A 15591-nucleotide genomic window follows, 5' to 3' on the forward strand; every position below is an offset into this window, starting at 1 on the left:
TTCTTGAGGCAAAGTTGTTCAGCATGAGGAGATCTATCAAATGATATGCATATTGTGACGATATTTGTAACACCACGTGAGTACAGAGGGCGTAAAACTCATTAGCGCCAACTAGTGGCAGATTTCTTTCAAAATTCTTACAGACCTCTAGGGCCATGAGTTGAACATGCCCACTGAGTTTCGTTCCGATTGGCCATCGATAACCTTGTGCTAAATTTAATTGGCCGATGGCGGCCATGTTTTTTGAGATACGACAATATCCTTTTACACATACATGGGGCCTTGGGCCAAAACACTGCATACCAATTTTCAAGTCAATCGGACAAATGGCCAGCTGTTTATCTGTTTTTTCGGTTTTATAGCGCCACCATGTGGCCAATCGACGCGTTTTTTTTACCGTGACCTCAGATTGACGTCCGACACATGTGTACCAAGTTTGGTGAAGAAATCTCCTTTACTTCTCGAGTTATAGCCATTTTAGTTAAATAGGCTCCTCCCACAACGTTCATTTGGCGCCCCCTAGCGACTCCGATTTAAAAATTCATTTTTTTTTCGATCATTATTCATCTTCAGAATCCAGAGAACATTTCTGCACTGGTTTGGTTCCGATCGGGTGAAAAACCAGGGACTAGTTCGCAAAAGTAGGTTTTTGACAAAATTCAAAATGGCGGAAAATTTTCCCTACCGGAAATAAAATCGGAGATATACGTTTTGTTCTTCAGGAGTCCAGCTTTCCAATGATATAAGACACTTGAGGCTGGGACATACGGTCTAGGAGATATGACCAGTTTCGCGTATTTGCTGCTATAGCGCCACCTATGGGCCAATCGGGCTCATATTTTGATAACCTCTCCTCGATTTTTGTACTACCTATTGGCAAAGTTTCAAGTCTCTAGGACTTACGGTTTGGGCTGCACGATGCGTTTTACAGGAGAATAATAATAATAAAAATCGGTACAATTACAATAGGTTTTCAGCACTTCGTGCTTGAACACCTAATAAAAATCGGTACAATTACAATAGGTTTTCAGCACTTCGTGCTTGAACACCTAAAAACCGGTACAATTACAATAGGTTTTCAGCACTTCGTGCTTGAACACCTAATAATGACGATACCTTTTTGCCAGTTTTAGCGCCACCTATGGTCCGATCTCCATGAAACTCGGCATGCTTCCTCACCATGTTATGACACATATGCTGATCAATTTTTGTGCAGTTCTGAGTTTTAGTTTAGGATTTGTAGGCTTTTGAGTGTATTTTGACACGCCCCTTTTCTTAAATGACCCTGTTATAGCCATCCAAATGCAAAATTGCAACTTTTTTTCGATAATTATTAATCAGCAGAGTCCAGAGAACTGTCCTAGACTGGTCTGGTTCAGATCAGCCAAAAAACCAGGGACTAGTTCGCAAGAGTAGGTTTTGGACAAAATTGGCCATAACTTTTTTTTTTTTGGTCCAAGTCGAATTTGGAGATGTACATATTGACCGTCTTAAGCCAAGGATTACAGGGATGTGAAAATTGTGATTCTAGCCCAAAAGACCTAGGAGTTATGAGCAATTTAGTACTTTGGGTTGCTCTAGCGCCACCTATGGGCCAATCTGGCTCATATTTTGATAACCTCTCCTCGATTTTTGTACTACCATTTGGCAAAGTTTCAAGTCTCCAGCTCTTACGGTTTGGGCTGCAGAACGCGTTTTACGGCAGAATAATAATAATAAAAACCGGTACAATTACAATAGGTTTTCAGCACTTCGTGCTTGAACACCTAATAAAACAATTATATAAGATTTTGTACTTTTACATTTTTTTATAGAATAAATAAAATACTCAAAAATGTATTTAAATTGATTAACATTCAGATTTACTCATGTTTTATTTATTTTAATTAACAAATACATAAATATATAGATACATACAATATTTTTAAGTACACGCACGCACGTATACGCACACACATATATTTAGTATACTTCAAAATGGAGTATACTTGTAGTTGTTGTTAAATACAATGGATTAATAACTACCGGTATATACAAGAGCTTGAACACACAGCAACTCCAGATGAGCGCTGTGGCCATAAAGGGCATAAGGAGTTCAAGGCTTATTTTAGAAGTCTTGGTGGAGAAGTTCAACAAACACATAAGAGAAAAACAGAAAAAGCCAGTGCCCGCAGATCCCAGTGCTCTTTGAATAAATGTTTTTATGAAGAAGGGGTTTTGTTTGTGAAAGCTGGCGTGCAGGTATTTGGTTTTGCAGCAGGGTGGCTGTTAAATGTGTGGACTGGGGCTCGTTCAGTGATCTGAAAGCTTTGATTCAAAAGCTCAGTCAAACAGGGAGAACGGAGATTATTTGAGCTGCCATAGGAATTGCATTTTCAAAACGGTGCCAATGGACCATTATGGGTTTGGATTGAACTGTGTGTGTGTGTGTGTGTGTGTGTGTGTGTGTGTGTGAGAGACCTCCCTGTCGCTGCTGGGTATAAATGCCATTATCACTGCATTCACTGTGCATATTTTATGAATGGGGTGCTAATTAAAAGGTTCGTGTTTTAGCGTTTGTGTGTGTGTGAGAAGGGTGTTAGACATTGAAACTCGAACTCATTCTGTAACACAGATGGTGACCTGGCATACGGACACATCTTAAGAAACAATGGGTTAATTAGTTACTAGTTTGTGATACTACTCACTATAGCTCATGCTTACCGATAGCTTCGTTCTCAAGTTCATTTACAGTCAGAGCTGTTGATCACTACGCTAAAACATTGACCTTGCCTTTCCACTCCATTAGCCCCAATAGACCCCCTTTGGTTTTGACATTCAGCTACACAATTATTTACTGAAATCCGCCTGCTAAATTTACATTGATTATAATACCTGCTCTCCCCAGAAGGGAGTCCTGTAATTTAAGCTGGAGGGAAGGTGACTGAGTTTGTCAATGCAATTAGATTTCTATGATTTGGCTCAAAACACACTGTTTAGGGAAAATGGATTTAGTGCTTTAGTCAGAAAGCATGTCTCAAGGACTATTTACAAATGTAACTGAGGCAAGCTAGTAAGAGCTGTGCAATAAACCTCACTCCCCTGGACTCCCATGCCGGAGACGACGGTTCGAATCCCGCTCGGAGCGGGCCGAGTACCAGTTACACAAACACATGACATAAAACTCATACATCACTGGTTGTTTCTTTTTTTTTTCACCAAGCATTCCAAAAAAATTGACTTAAGTGATTAAAAAGAAAACAAATTTTATAAATTATTCCTATTATAATGGCCAGTTTTTAAGTTTGCTCTATCAGATCCCAAAAGCAAACAACAAATGATGCTAATATAAACTCGCAGTGTGCTGTACTACCGAAATATCATGATCTCCATCCCACAATCTCATTTGGTTAGTCATTCATCTTTTCTGAATCATTTAAATATTGGTGTTCAAAAGCCAAGAGACTGTATTGTGCACTGTGAGTTTTTAAATGCTTCGCTTAAAGGTGTGATTTGAATGCAAAATCCTCATAAACAGCTGTTGAGGTGGTATTTTTACTTGAAACGGAGCAATTTCCTGGACCCGGAAAAAGTATTTGATACGTCACAGCTTAACAAGCAGATAGTAATAGTGGTCTCAGCAAGCACCATTAATTAACATGCCACATCAAGAACAGAGCTCTCCTGTAACTTTCTATAATGCTGTGGTGTGTGGGATAGAAATGCTGACCTGTGTGAGAGATGAGTGGGTGTTCAGCTCTGTGGCAGGGGGACTCCGGGGCCCGTGTGGCCCCCCGGCAGGGCACTCCTCTGGGCAACAGCAGCAGCAGGCTGTGCAGCAGGACTAGGCAGCGGGCCAGGGGCGTTCCCTCCGCGGGGGGAGCCATGGGGGTCCAAGGGACTCTGCTCAGTACTGCTGGGACAGGGGCATAGGGTGCTGGGCATCTGCCACGGAAATCTGCAGAGAAAATGAGAGAAAGATTGAAGGAGTATGATATGGTTTGATTGATTTTGCTGGTAAAACTTTATAATAACTTTCATAACCTTCATTTATAAGTCATTTAAATAAAGCCTTATATAACAGATCATTATTTAAAGTCAGGACCTGATGATAATGACTTTGCTATTACTGTAGTATATTATTCCAGTCATGCCATTGGAACAAATGATTTTTTGACAAACTATTTTTTTTTTTTTTCTAACAATAAGAATTTTGAGTCTATGTCCAGATGGGAGGATTTCAAAAGATTGAAGGGGATGAGTATAATCTTTAAATATCACAAATGTAATTTTTACCATAAAATGAGAAAATAAGTCCTGGGGCCCTATTTTAACGATCTGAAACGCAAGTGCCAAAGCGCAAAGCGCAAGTAACTTTGTGGGCGGATCCCGGCGCTGTTGCTATTTTCCCGGCGGGAAAAACGACTCTTGCGCCTGGCGCAAATCTAAAATGGGTTGGTCTGAAGTAGCTTCATTATTCATAGGTGTGGTTTGGGCGTAACGTGAAATAAACCAATCAGAGCGTCCTCTCACATTCCCTTTAAGAGCCGGCGCGCTTGTTCCATGGCGGATTGCTATTATAACGGCGGGTTTGCCAGCGCACGCCAGGAGCGATTCACAGCCGAGGAGACCGACGCTCTCGCCAGGGCCGTAAAACACAGAGAAGTGACATTGGGCTTAATTAATTTACTGCCTAATCTAGATTTTTTTTAAAATCTAGATAGATCTTTTTCACATCTTCACGGACACAACAATGATTTCCCTCGTGTGTTAATATTTTTCCTTGTAATAATGTATGATTTGCAAAAATGAAAACTGCTGCGTCTGTTTATATTAGAGAATCAAAGTGGATGCGCGTTAACACGCTACATTATGGCCAAGCACGCGCCCTTAAAATACCATATCACTAACGCGCAACGCGCCATTGTCTTTAGACTGTTTTTTTCTGGTCAGTGGCGCAATTGCTTGAAAATAGTGGAAAATAGCACCAGGGAAGTTTTGCGCCGGAACACGCCTCCTCTTTGCGCTGAACCGCCCCCGCGAGCGCAAGTTCATTCCCTAATTTACCGACGTGCGTCTGTAGAGGGAAAAGTCCGCTGTGCGCTGGTGCAAAATAGGAATCATACATGCGTCGGTGTACAAAGTCAATTGCGCTGGGTGCAAGATTGGGCCCATAGAGTGTATGTTGTTTATGCCCAGTGATCATATTTGCCTGGATAATTACATGTGAAAGTTTGTTCTTCTGCTTAACTGTTAGATTTCCATAGCGTGAAACAAAGATATTCACAAACACTAATCAATAAACCATGGTTAAAATATGTGCACTAATGTTAAAATGTTGTCTTGCCTTCTCACGGAAAAATCCTACTGTATTTGACTTTGGAAGTTAATCACTGATAATTGTTTCTAAATATTTAAAATCTGATACATAAAATTTAAAAACATAACATAAATATTAATACAATTATTTTATCAATAAATTATACTGTTTATTACATGGGTTCTTGGAATACTTGACGCCATTAAATGCCTATAAAATGTGTTTTTATTTTACCAATCATACTAAAAAAACGACTTGAGTGATAAAAGGAAAGCAAATATTACTAATTAAATACATTCATATATTAATTTAAATATTTGTAATGGATTTTTTAAATTACATATAAAGTGGCCCTCATTATATAAAGCTCAGTATATATAAACTGAGAATAACATAACATGACATATTGTAGTAAAAGAGCGTCAGGCACAGAGTGTAGCCAGATAAAGAAAATGCAGCTGTCGAGGTCATTGCATTCATCTCCCCAACCTCCTGCACTCTCATCTTTGACCTTTGACCTCACTTCCACGAATCAGCACAGGGAGCTGCACTCTAGCTCCTCTGAAGTGGTCTACACTATCAGTGAACATAGTAAACACGCTCCACAGGGCCCCTCACACTGCTCACATACAGACACAAAACTCAATGTAGTTTTGCACTCCTGAGAAACTTATAGTGCGATTATAGATTGTTTTCAGACTCATGGACTGAAGAGCAAGAACTCAGGCAGTGGTCTGATATTTGCCCATAAAGCACATTCTATAAATCATGCCAGTATTAGTCCTTTTCTTTTCTTTTTTAAATACTTGCAGCTAAGTGGAAAGCTATATGTATATTAAAGGGATATAGTTCACCCAATAAGGGAAATTAAGTTATCATTTAATCACCCTGGTGTTGTTCTAATGCCGTATGCCCTTCTTTCTTTTTTAGACTGCAAAAAATGTCCTTCTCTCGCTCGTCTATATACTTTAATGGCAGTGAATAGCAACCAGCATCAAGCTTTTAAAAAAGATCCCATGCGACACGTCGTATTTTCCAAGTGTTCTTGGGGTATACGATTGGGTTTGGTGAAAAACAAACCAAAAATGTAAATCCTGTTAATTAAATATTTTATGTCACATTTTTATTGATCTTGATTTCTCACAACTTTTTCTGGACGAGTCAGAGTGAACTGTGGCGCTAATAGTCTCATGAACATAATACATTAAATATGTTATTATTATTATTATACCAAACCCCTGTATACTTGGAATATATGGCACAAGTCTTTTTTTTTTTTTTAAGATTGATGCTGGTCACTATTTACTGCCATGTGGACGAGACAGAGAGGGACACATTTATTATTATTATTTTTTATTTTTTGTGGTCAGAAACAGAGAGAATGGCATATTGCAACACCAGGGTGAGTAAATGATGACTTTATTTTCATTTTTGCCTTTAAAGTAAATCATGGTCAGTTAAACTGTACCAGTATGGTTTTAGTATCTGTGAGATATCTTTTTTATTAATATTTTTACATTTTAATTTAATTTCAGTTCAAGTTTCAGCAATTTTGTTACATTTTTAACATTTTTATTGTTTTGGAAGGACATGATGATTAGAATTTTGTGACATAAGTTTCTGTTTTTGAGTGAATATTCCTTTAAATCACTCTAATTACTGTTAATTACACATAGATAACATAAAATAATGTATTGGCTCATAGTAAAGTGGGAGTACAGTCTTTTTGTAGAATCTGATTGCAGGTCTGTTGGATGGACTTTGCAGCATCACGCCAAAGCCAAGAACTTCTACCACTGCAGTGCAATAACCTGTCAATCAAAAATCCCTCCATCTTTCCTTTCCTATAGCCTCTCTACACTATGACAGTACAGATGAAATTGAATCAGTCTGTGCGAAGGGCAATACAAAACTCGATTAGACCAAACTTGCTCTCATCAGCAAGGCCACTGGGACTCAGTAACTGACACACTGCAGGTCTGAATGGCTTGTTGATGGGTCTGGAGACTCATGTCTCTAGTGCGTGGAAACAGGGTTTTACATCCCCTTGTCTTATTGAATGCACACACAGTTTCCTGTTAGTAGATGCTGGACAGAGTGGAGCCACCGCTTTCTACTGGACAGACCTTATTTCTGATTTTCTCTTATGAACAATTCCCAGTACGATTTGATAGAAAATCAATCAAACACACACGCATGCACACACACAAACATTTTGCAATGGCAAAATACAGTATTAGAAATTGGATTCAGACATATTTCTTTCTTTCTGTGAATGGTAATGTTTACTGTGTAAATATTTACAAAACCCATCATTTCTTTTGAACGTTACTGATGGGAAAAAAATATAAGTTTTTTGGATATCATTTCATATTGTAGCTCATTGCAGTGCTTAAACACTATCCCACCCCCTCATATAAGTGGAAAGAGACACAAAAAAGCAAAGAAAAGATATGAATTACATTAGTGAATAACTGACTAACTCAGCGGTTGATTTGTGAAAAGTGCAAACATCCATTCGAGGTGTTTTATGCAAGCTGATTTGCTTTTAATCTCTATATTGTGTTCACACTTTTAGTTTGTTATGTTCTTTTGGTCCTGACAAAAAAAGAAAAGGATAAATGTAGTCCTCGTTCGCATTCACACTGTCATTTCTAACACTGAACCTAAAGATACAGAAAAAAAAGGTATCAAAAGGTCACAACCTGATTGGACAGCAATTATGATGTACAGTATATTTTGAGACGGAACTTACCGAACATTCAAAACAATGCTGTGTGCTGTAATAAATGCACTCGTTGTATGTGAGTACATATGATGGTATTTTTACCAGCTAAGAACTCATGAAGAGCTTAGAAAATGTGTAAAGGAATCAAAACAGTGCCAGGAATTCCTCCATTGCACATACAAGCGAAGATCTTATGCAAGAACACAGTGGTTCCGACACCTTTACCGAATTGTATTGGGCAACATAGCTCATATGATGGGATGAACCAGGTAGACTTGAGCATTCTGTATTTTCTAGGGTCACCACATCCTGTTTTTAGTTTGTTTATGTCTTTGGTCCGTGTTGCATATGTAATTCCATTGAACAGCATCAGAGTTTGTCTGAAAGCAGACCGAGACCTTGTGAAAAGTTGGGTTTTGTTCTGCTTGTTTTGGTGAGCACCAAGGTTCACACTTATATAAATGAACCACACTATCAGAGCGTTTGCACCAGAGTTCGTTTTAATCAAACCAAACCTGCCAAGTGTGAACACATCCTAAGAAACAACTTGAAAAGATCAGATATGCCCTACCAGTCAGCGTACCTACAGTCTGCTACACATTGAGTTATGGTGCTCAAATGGACACTGTAAGTTCGAATACGGCTGGCAAGATTCCCTGATTCCATGTCCATAATTTCCTGCTCTCTCTCTACTTTCCTTTAAAAAAAGCAGATAAATGGTACCTGCGAGCTTAACCAATTACCAACAGGACAACATAATGGCTGGTTGTTAGTCAGGGTGTCATTGACAGGACACAAGCACTGAATTTCCTTTAATCATAGCTACACATGACATTATGACATATTCCTGTTGTGGTCCATTGTCTGTCATGCAGGAAATAACAATGTATATGACAGTGATGAAACATTTCACCAGTACTACAGGCTGTGCTCTCTCTCATACACACTGCGGTCTGAGAGGCTTCCTGCTAAAATGAGCTAAACTCTAATTCAAGTAATGGGAGAGCAGAGCACAGTGGTCAATATGATCTAATTATTCTTATAGAAACACAGGATCCTCTACATATTACAGTCTGCCACATTCAGTCCTGAATCACTGGACTATCTTCTAAATCTGGTTCCATCTTGAACCCAATAGAAAGGAGGAATACAAGGGATAGTGCACCCAACTAATGAAAACTCTGTCTTCGTTTCATTCACCCTTATATCATTCCTTACAGTGGACAAAAGAAACATTTTTAAATAGTGTTCTTGTTTGAGGACTAGAGCTTTTAAGCTTCAAAACATATGCAAAACCACCATAAAAGTAACCTGAAAAGTGATCCATATGATTAGCCTATATGAATATGAGTGAGCCATATGATAGCATTGATACAATAGACTCATTTTCAACACTATTGTTAACTGAAGAAACCATTGAATCAGTGAAAAGAGATACATGAATCGGATGTCACTGAGGTTGCATCTGATATCACATACTTCCCTACTATAGTAGCTGAAAAACACTATGTGACAAAAGAAGTATGTCCGAATTCACAGTATAAAAAGAGTAGGCAAAAAGTATTTAAAAATGTTTCATTCTTTTCTAAATATGCAACTGTATGGAAAGTTTTACAAGTTTAGAAGGACATGAGGGTGAGTAAATGACGACTATTTAATGTTTTTTCTATGAACTATCTCTTTATGGCAGAATAGCCATAATCAAAAAGAAAAATGAAAGAATAGATTTCAAACCAGTTTGAAGGCCAACCAAATAAAAATCTTAAACTCTGGGTGTCATTAAATTCATTCAATAGACTCTATACAAGCAAGGTCGCTGACTAACACAGCTATCATTCATAGCCACGAGCGAGAGCTCACAATTATACACTTTAAATGAACATACTGTGCGGCAGACCTAAGTATGTGGTCTTCCACTATACATCCACGTTGTGTTTTCTCCATGTTTGCACAGATGCGTCTTAACTGTGTTCAAACCCACTTGTGGAAGAAGACACACATATTGCATAAGCCGTGTTTCCACCACAGGAACTAGGGACTTTGGTGTGGTACTCGGTGTGTTTCCACCGCAGGAACCAGGGTCTAAAGGAAGTTTCGGGTAAATATTTCCCCCTCTGAAAGCCCCTGCTTGCAAGGTAGTACTTTTTCAAAGTTCAGGAACTTTCAGGGGTGGGACTTGAGCGCTGAACATGCTGATTGATTGAGTTCATGCCCTATTTTGATTGGTCGACTCCACGTATCTTAAAATCTGTTGCGGTGCGTGCAGTAACAGTTGTTTGCTATTCAAATCAACAACGGAGTTTAAAAAATACGACGATGGACCGACGACGAGGTTCAGGCTTTATTAAACTTAAATTCAGAGGATGAAATCCAGTGGAAACTGTAAAAAAGCGTGCAGTCCTACGTCACTGGACTAATTTGCCTTATCTTCACGGTACTTTAGACCACGGTGGAAACTGGGACAAATTGTTTTGGGTAATTTCGGTGGAAATGCAGCCATATACAAAGCAGACAAGACACATATGCTGTAAAACACCAGATTTTACACTGAGAGAAAACAATAATGGGACAAGACAGGAAATAGAGGTTTCCTACACTATAGATTGACAACAAGGAAACACAAACTAGCACAGACAGTCACAGACAGATTTATTTCCTCTGTAGATCAATTTCAATCTTTCTCGTCTCTGTTTTTCACTCTGACGTCTCCACTAAAATGGATATTTCTACCAACACCCCTGAGGAAACTGGATTGAGGAGGCATTAGCAGCATCTGGTCCAGAAAAGGCAAAGCGCAGGTCATCTGGTTCGGGCTGCCTCCGGCGTCAATACACACAAAGAATAAATAAAAGGGCATTTTCATACGAGCTCTTGAGGATTGAAAAAGGCTCGGTCGTGCTGTCTGAAATAGCCTTCTCCATATTGAGAAATATCCTAATTGACCATCAGTGTTAGAACTGACATCATCGCAACAAGGGTTGCTAAGTAATAGGAATTGTACATTAATGAGCTGTGACACCCAGAAAAGTGATTTGACGAGTTACTCTCAGCTGGTCATTGTGAATGCTCTCCACTGTAGCCAGACTTTTGACTTTTGACTTTTGACTAGCATACTGATCCAGATTACAGCCAATTCTGGTCATAAACTGACTATTTAGGAAGTAAGAGGGTCTCTCTGACCAACAATTAAAACAACTAAATAGCATTTTTATCGCACTGAATATCTGAAGCAAAAGTGAACAACATAAAGGAAAAGTGAAATCCTGCTTCCTGGCTACTAAGGGCCCCATTATACTTAAATATTTTATTGCTTTTAAATATATTGCAATTAAATGAATCAATGGAATTCTTCCATAATAATGTATAAAAAATAACTAAGACCCTCTCTGGTTGTCACAAGCTGTGACTGTAGTAAATGCATGGCGATAGAGAATATCAAAACAAACAGTCTTCAATGATAAATCCAAATGGTTACACGCAGGAGATCACAAAGGAAACATAATAGCACAATCCCATAATATTAAGATGAATATGGAATAATGAAAAGAGGAAACTAAGGGTTTAAATACACAGACAGGGTAATCAACAGAACTAAGAACAGGTGAGTAACTAATGAGGAAACTAAGATGACCAATAAAAGTAATTTCATGTTAAAACAATGTAAACACAGTCACCAGCAAAATAAAATTTAAATTAGAGTTATATCTTTATATTTTGCTTATATTTCCTCATTTTCTATTTCATTTTAGATAAAGGTTGTAATAAAATGGAATCTATCGATAGAATAGTTACATAAAACTGGGCTTTTCATTTAATTTTGATGCAGTGCCGTCCACATTCGGTTCCATCCAAATACACACAAAGATAATTTCATCACAGCAACATGTATAGAAATATATAATGGCCATTTAATACCATACAATACGCTGCACAGCCAGCAAATTTGTTATTAAAGTAACACCAAGTAACATTTCCTCTGCGGTCGCCCTACTGGTTGGAAGCTGAATTGTCCATTAGCGCTGTCGTAAATAATTTAGCCTACCGCAGCCTGGCTGTTTAGCGGGCTCTGTGTAAAGGTGGCCTGAGGAATTCAACTGACTTTTTGTGGATTATACGCGGGTTTTTATGGACTACTACAGCATCCCGGCGGCTAAACAGACTGTGGCGAGGTTGCGTGAGTTCATGGAGGAAATGTGTTGACTGCGGCGTCTCGCCACGCTTCGCCCGGTATCTTTTTGTTTTGTTTTGTTTTTCCCTTCTCTTCGCGGAGGACATCTAGTTCAGTCCGGACAATTTATGTTTGATTGACTGAGTATTTGATCTGCTGGGACATTGGGTTTCTGGGGTTTAAATGTGCGTGGAATTGAGTTGCAATGTTTGTTTGATGTAGCCTATATCGGAGCGCGGCCGCGCCTCCAGCGCTGAATAACTCTGTGTTGCCCGACGTGTATAAACCTTATATATCTGTCAATACACGTTGTTGAACCTGAGTATTGTGAACTTTTCGTTAATGTACAATTATTTTAAGTTTATACATGTATGATTGCTTGTTTATTTTGTTGATTTAAGGGGTTAACCAAAAATAAGCTGGGTTCTGTCTGTAATCACCCCAGTATACATCAGATCCACCCGTTACCTTATGTTTTGCGTGATGTACTTTTCCCTTACTCTTTTAGTGTAAGGTAAATTGTTAGTATGATGCATGATTTACGCTTACAAAAGCGTCCGAATTTGAGGAAGTGGTGGGGGGAGTGACGTATGCCGTAAAGCACTCGAATTTTGTAGTTCTTTTTGTGCACGGGTTCCGACCCGAAACCCGAAGTTACATAGTGCCAGTAAAAGCGATACAGACCACGTCAGGCTATGGCAGACGTGTCATTTAACTTATTTTAAGTCGATGTACCATCACAAGGGTCTTGGAAATATATTATGAAGGTTGAAAAGCTACTTAGTGTTACTTTAAAGAAAATACACAAAAAAATGTATTTTTTTTTCTAAAATCTTGATTTTCTCCTGGAATCTGTACAAACAAAGAGGCAACAAGAGGCAAAGCTGAGCATTAAAAAAAATATTAAAGTGATAGCTGGTTGAGCAAATAACTATCACTGCAGTTTCCCAGGTGCAACGCATGCATGTCAGTCGGTAAACATTTACTACTTTTCAAAGCGAGAATGGAATTTTCCGCTATAGCAACCTCTTTATCCTCAACTGATATTTTTCTCAGTCAGACAGAACCATTTCCATCTCAAATCTAATGCTGCTTTTGGGTCCAGTGCGCTCTCAATCTGTTAAACCAACACCATTTTAACAGATTGCACATCTGAGCACACAACATCTGTCAACTATCGGACAACAGCAAGCCGCTTATCTTAAAATCTTAAACGCTGATCTGTTAAAGTCAATATTAAGTGAAAAAAGAAAAAGAAAATAAGTAACACACAAAAAAACACCCTCTCCTTTCTCCCACACATTGACAGCCAACAACTGGGCAAAATTGATGGAGGGCTTGGTTGGAACTGGATTCAACTTGTTGGTGGTAGGCAGCCACAATTGCAGGCTAGTTATGAAAACAATACTACTTAAAGACTGACATATTGAGGGTTATGTTCAGTGCAATAGCTTTGGAGCTGTTAAAAGAGTAGTTTTGGGCTGGCTGGCCACATACAAAGTCAGATTTAAATCTGGGACAGCATACCCAGCAATTTCAGCCCGTCACACCCTAACTCTCCCAAGGTATACAGCCTTTATTTTTAACTGTCTGTTTCTCTACACGGCCTCTGATGGAACTAGCACTGACTATCCTTGGATATATAAGAGACAAAGCTTTCCTGATGCTGAAAGCAAGATGAGGCTCTGTAGTTATGTGGCTCTCTTCAAGAGTAACGGCTCCTGAGCCAGCCTGTTATCACAAGGTCATTGAGACACCCATACAGAAGCATTTTCAAAGGCACGAAGAAGAGCCTAAGGCTCATAAACATTGAAACAAAAGGTATTTGTTAAGATGCATTTAACCTGTGCCTTGAAACAACAAATCTAGGTCACGGTTGACTTTTAACCAGATCACAAGTGCAGAACTATAGGGCTATTTCAGAGTCATCTGAGTCACAAAATGGGCTTTCAATTAAACTGAATATGTGGTAGAAAAAAGAAAAGAAATCGGTGCTACCTGACTAGACAAAACAGAGAAAAAGGGCTGTTGTCTTCCCTTTCGCCAAACAGGAAGGAAAACTTCAACACCCATAATATACTGGGCATGCTGCCGTTCAAGGCCGCTACCAATCTGCTCCCCTCAGTGGGTCCCAATTTACCTGAATACACACCTACCCCTATCCTTCTTAGCAAACTTTAAGTCACAATGGTGTTATTTTCAGTTTCCAGTTGAGAGCATTGTAGACAGTGGCTAAAGGCTGCAAAGAATCATACATGTAAATATGGAGAGAATATGTATGGAAAATCTGTAAAACAGTGTTTAAGGCCAAATGGATGGAAAGCTGAAAGAAACATCAGGAAGAAAAGGAACGGGGAGCACTGTCTGGCCAATTTCCCGAAGCAAAATGGCGTCACATGCCGGACTGCCGGTAGGAAGGCTGTTGCTGTCATATTTTTACCATTATGCTGTTTAAAGTGTAGACAAAGTACGATACAGTTTTCAGTGATGAACCTTCTCTTACAATAACTGTTTTGTTAATAACCTTCAGTCGATTCGACTGTCCATGGGCCCTGGAGCGGTCATAAAGGAGAATTTATCGTTCCAGGTAACACAGAGAAAAATTAACATTGTTCATGTACATATACAATCAACATTGCAACAATACAAAGCAGGTTGTAAATTGGCGAAGTCACACTTTATCTGTGATGCTGCAGACAACACTCTCTATAATCTGTTTTTGTTATCAGTTATCTCTATATCTCACTCTATATCCCCTATGATTAAAAGATAAATCATCAGTACAATCGACATATGAAGCTTTCAAGAGAAATATCTGCACATAAGCCAAGATCAAGGTTCCCAGGGTGCACTACTATCTCTTCTTACTGTACGTTTATCTCCTCATGAAACTATCACTGTCAGATAAAGTCACCATGCTGTGCTGCTGAATCCCCCCAAAAAAACATGAGCGCTGGTGCCGAAGAAACACAAAGCTCTCACTGCAAAAGTCTGTGAGCTGACAGCAGACATTGCTGAAAAAAAATCATCAATATCATCAAAATAGTCACAATCAATGAAAAACATGCATTTGTTCTCATTTTGAGCATTTTGAATAAGATCATTTCCTTAAAGCAGAATTAAATGAAATAAACAACATAACTCTGACAGCCCTAAAACATACATTATGTACAGCTATGTGAATTTTTCTCAGTTGTTTCTCGCAGACAGCAATGACATTTATTTGAGAGCAATTTTAGACATTGCTGGAGCCCTCTTTTCTTCTAAGTAAAAGAACCTTACCGGTAATTGTCAAATGAGTTTCAGAAGTCTCAAAAATGTCAAAAACTTTGCTCAGCTATCTCAATTGTCTAATTTATGCTCATTTGTTGCCCTTGAAGAATTGTAAGAGAAACC

The 15591-nt window shown here is 38.8% G+C and overlaps 1 protein-coding gene across 5 annotated transcripts in view; it reads right to left on the reverse strand.

Moving 5' to 3' along the window:
- Window positions 1-15591, reverse strand: part of sema5a (sema domain, seven thrombospondin repeats (type 1 and type 1-like), transmembrane domain (TM) and short cytoplasmic domain, (semaphorin) 5A) — a 145236-nt gene that overhangs the window by 87486 nt on the left and 42159 nt on the right. For all 5 annotated transcript variants that reach the window (XM_079601664.1, XM_079601666.1, XM_079601665.1 and 2 more), the window contains one exon: window positions 3710-3937. In XM_079601664.1, coding sequence (XP_079457790.1) covers window positions 3710-3937 — 228 coding nt within the window. The remainder of the gene's footprint in view (window positions 1-3709; window positions 3938-15591) is intronic.

Source organism: Phoxinus phoxinus (assembly GCF_949152265.1).
Source record: "Phoxinus phoxinus genome assembly, chromosome: 24".
Taxonomy (NCBI): Eukaryota; Metazoa; Chordata; class Actinopteri; order Cypriniformes; family Leuciscidae; genus Phoxinus; species Phoxinus phoxinus.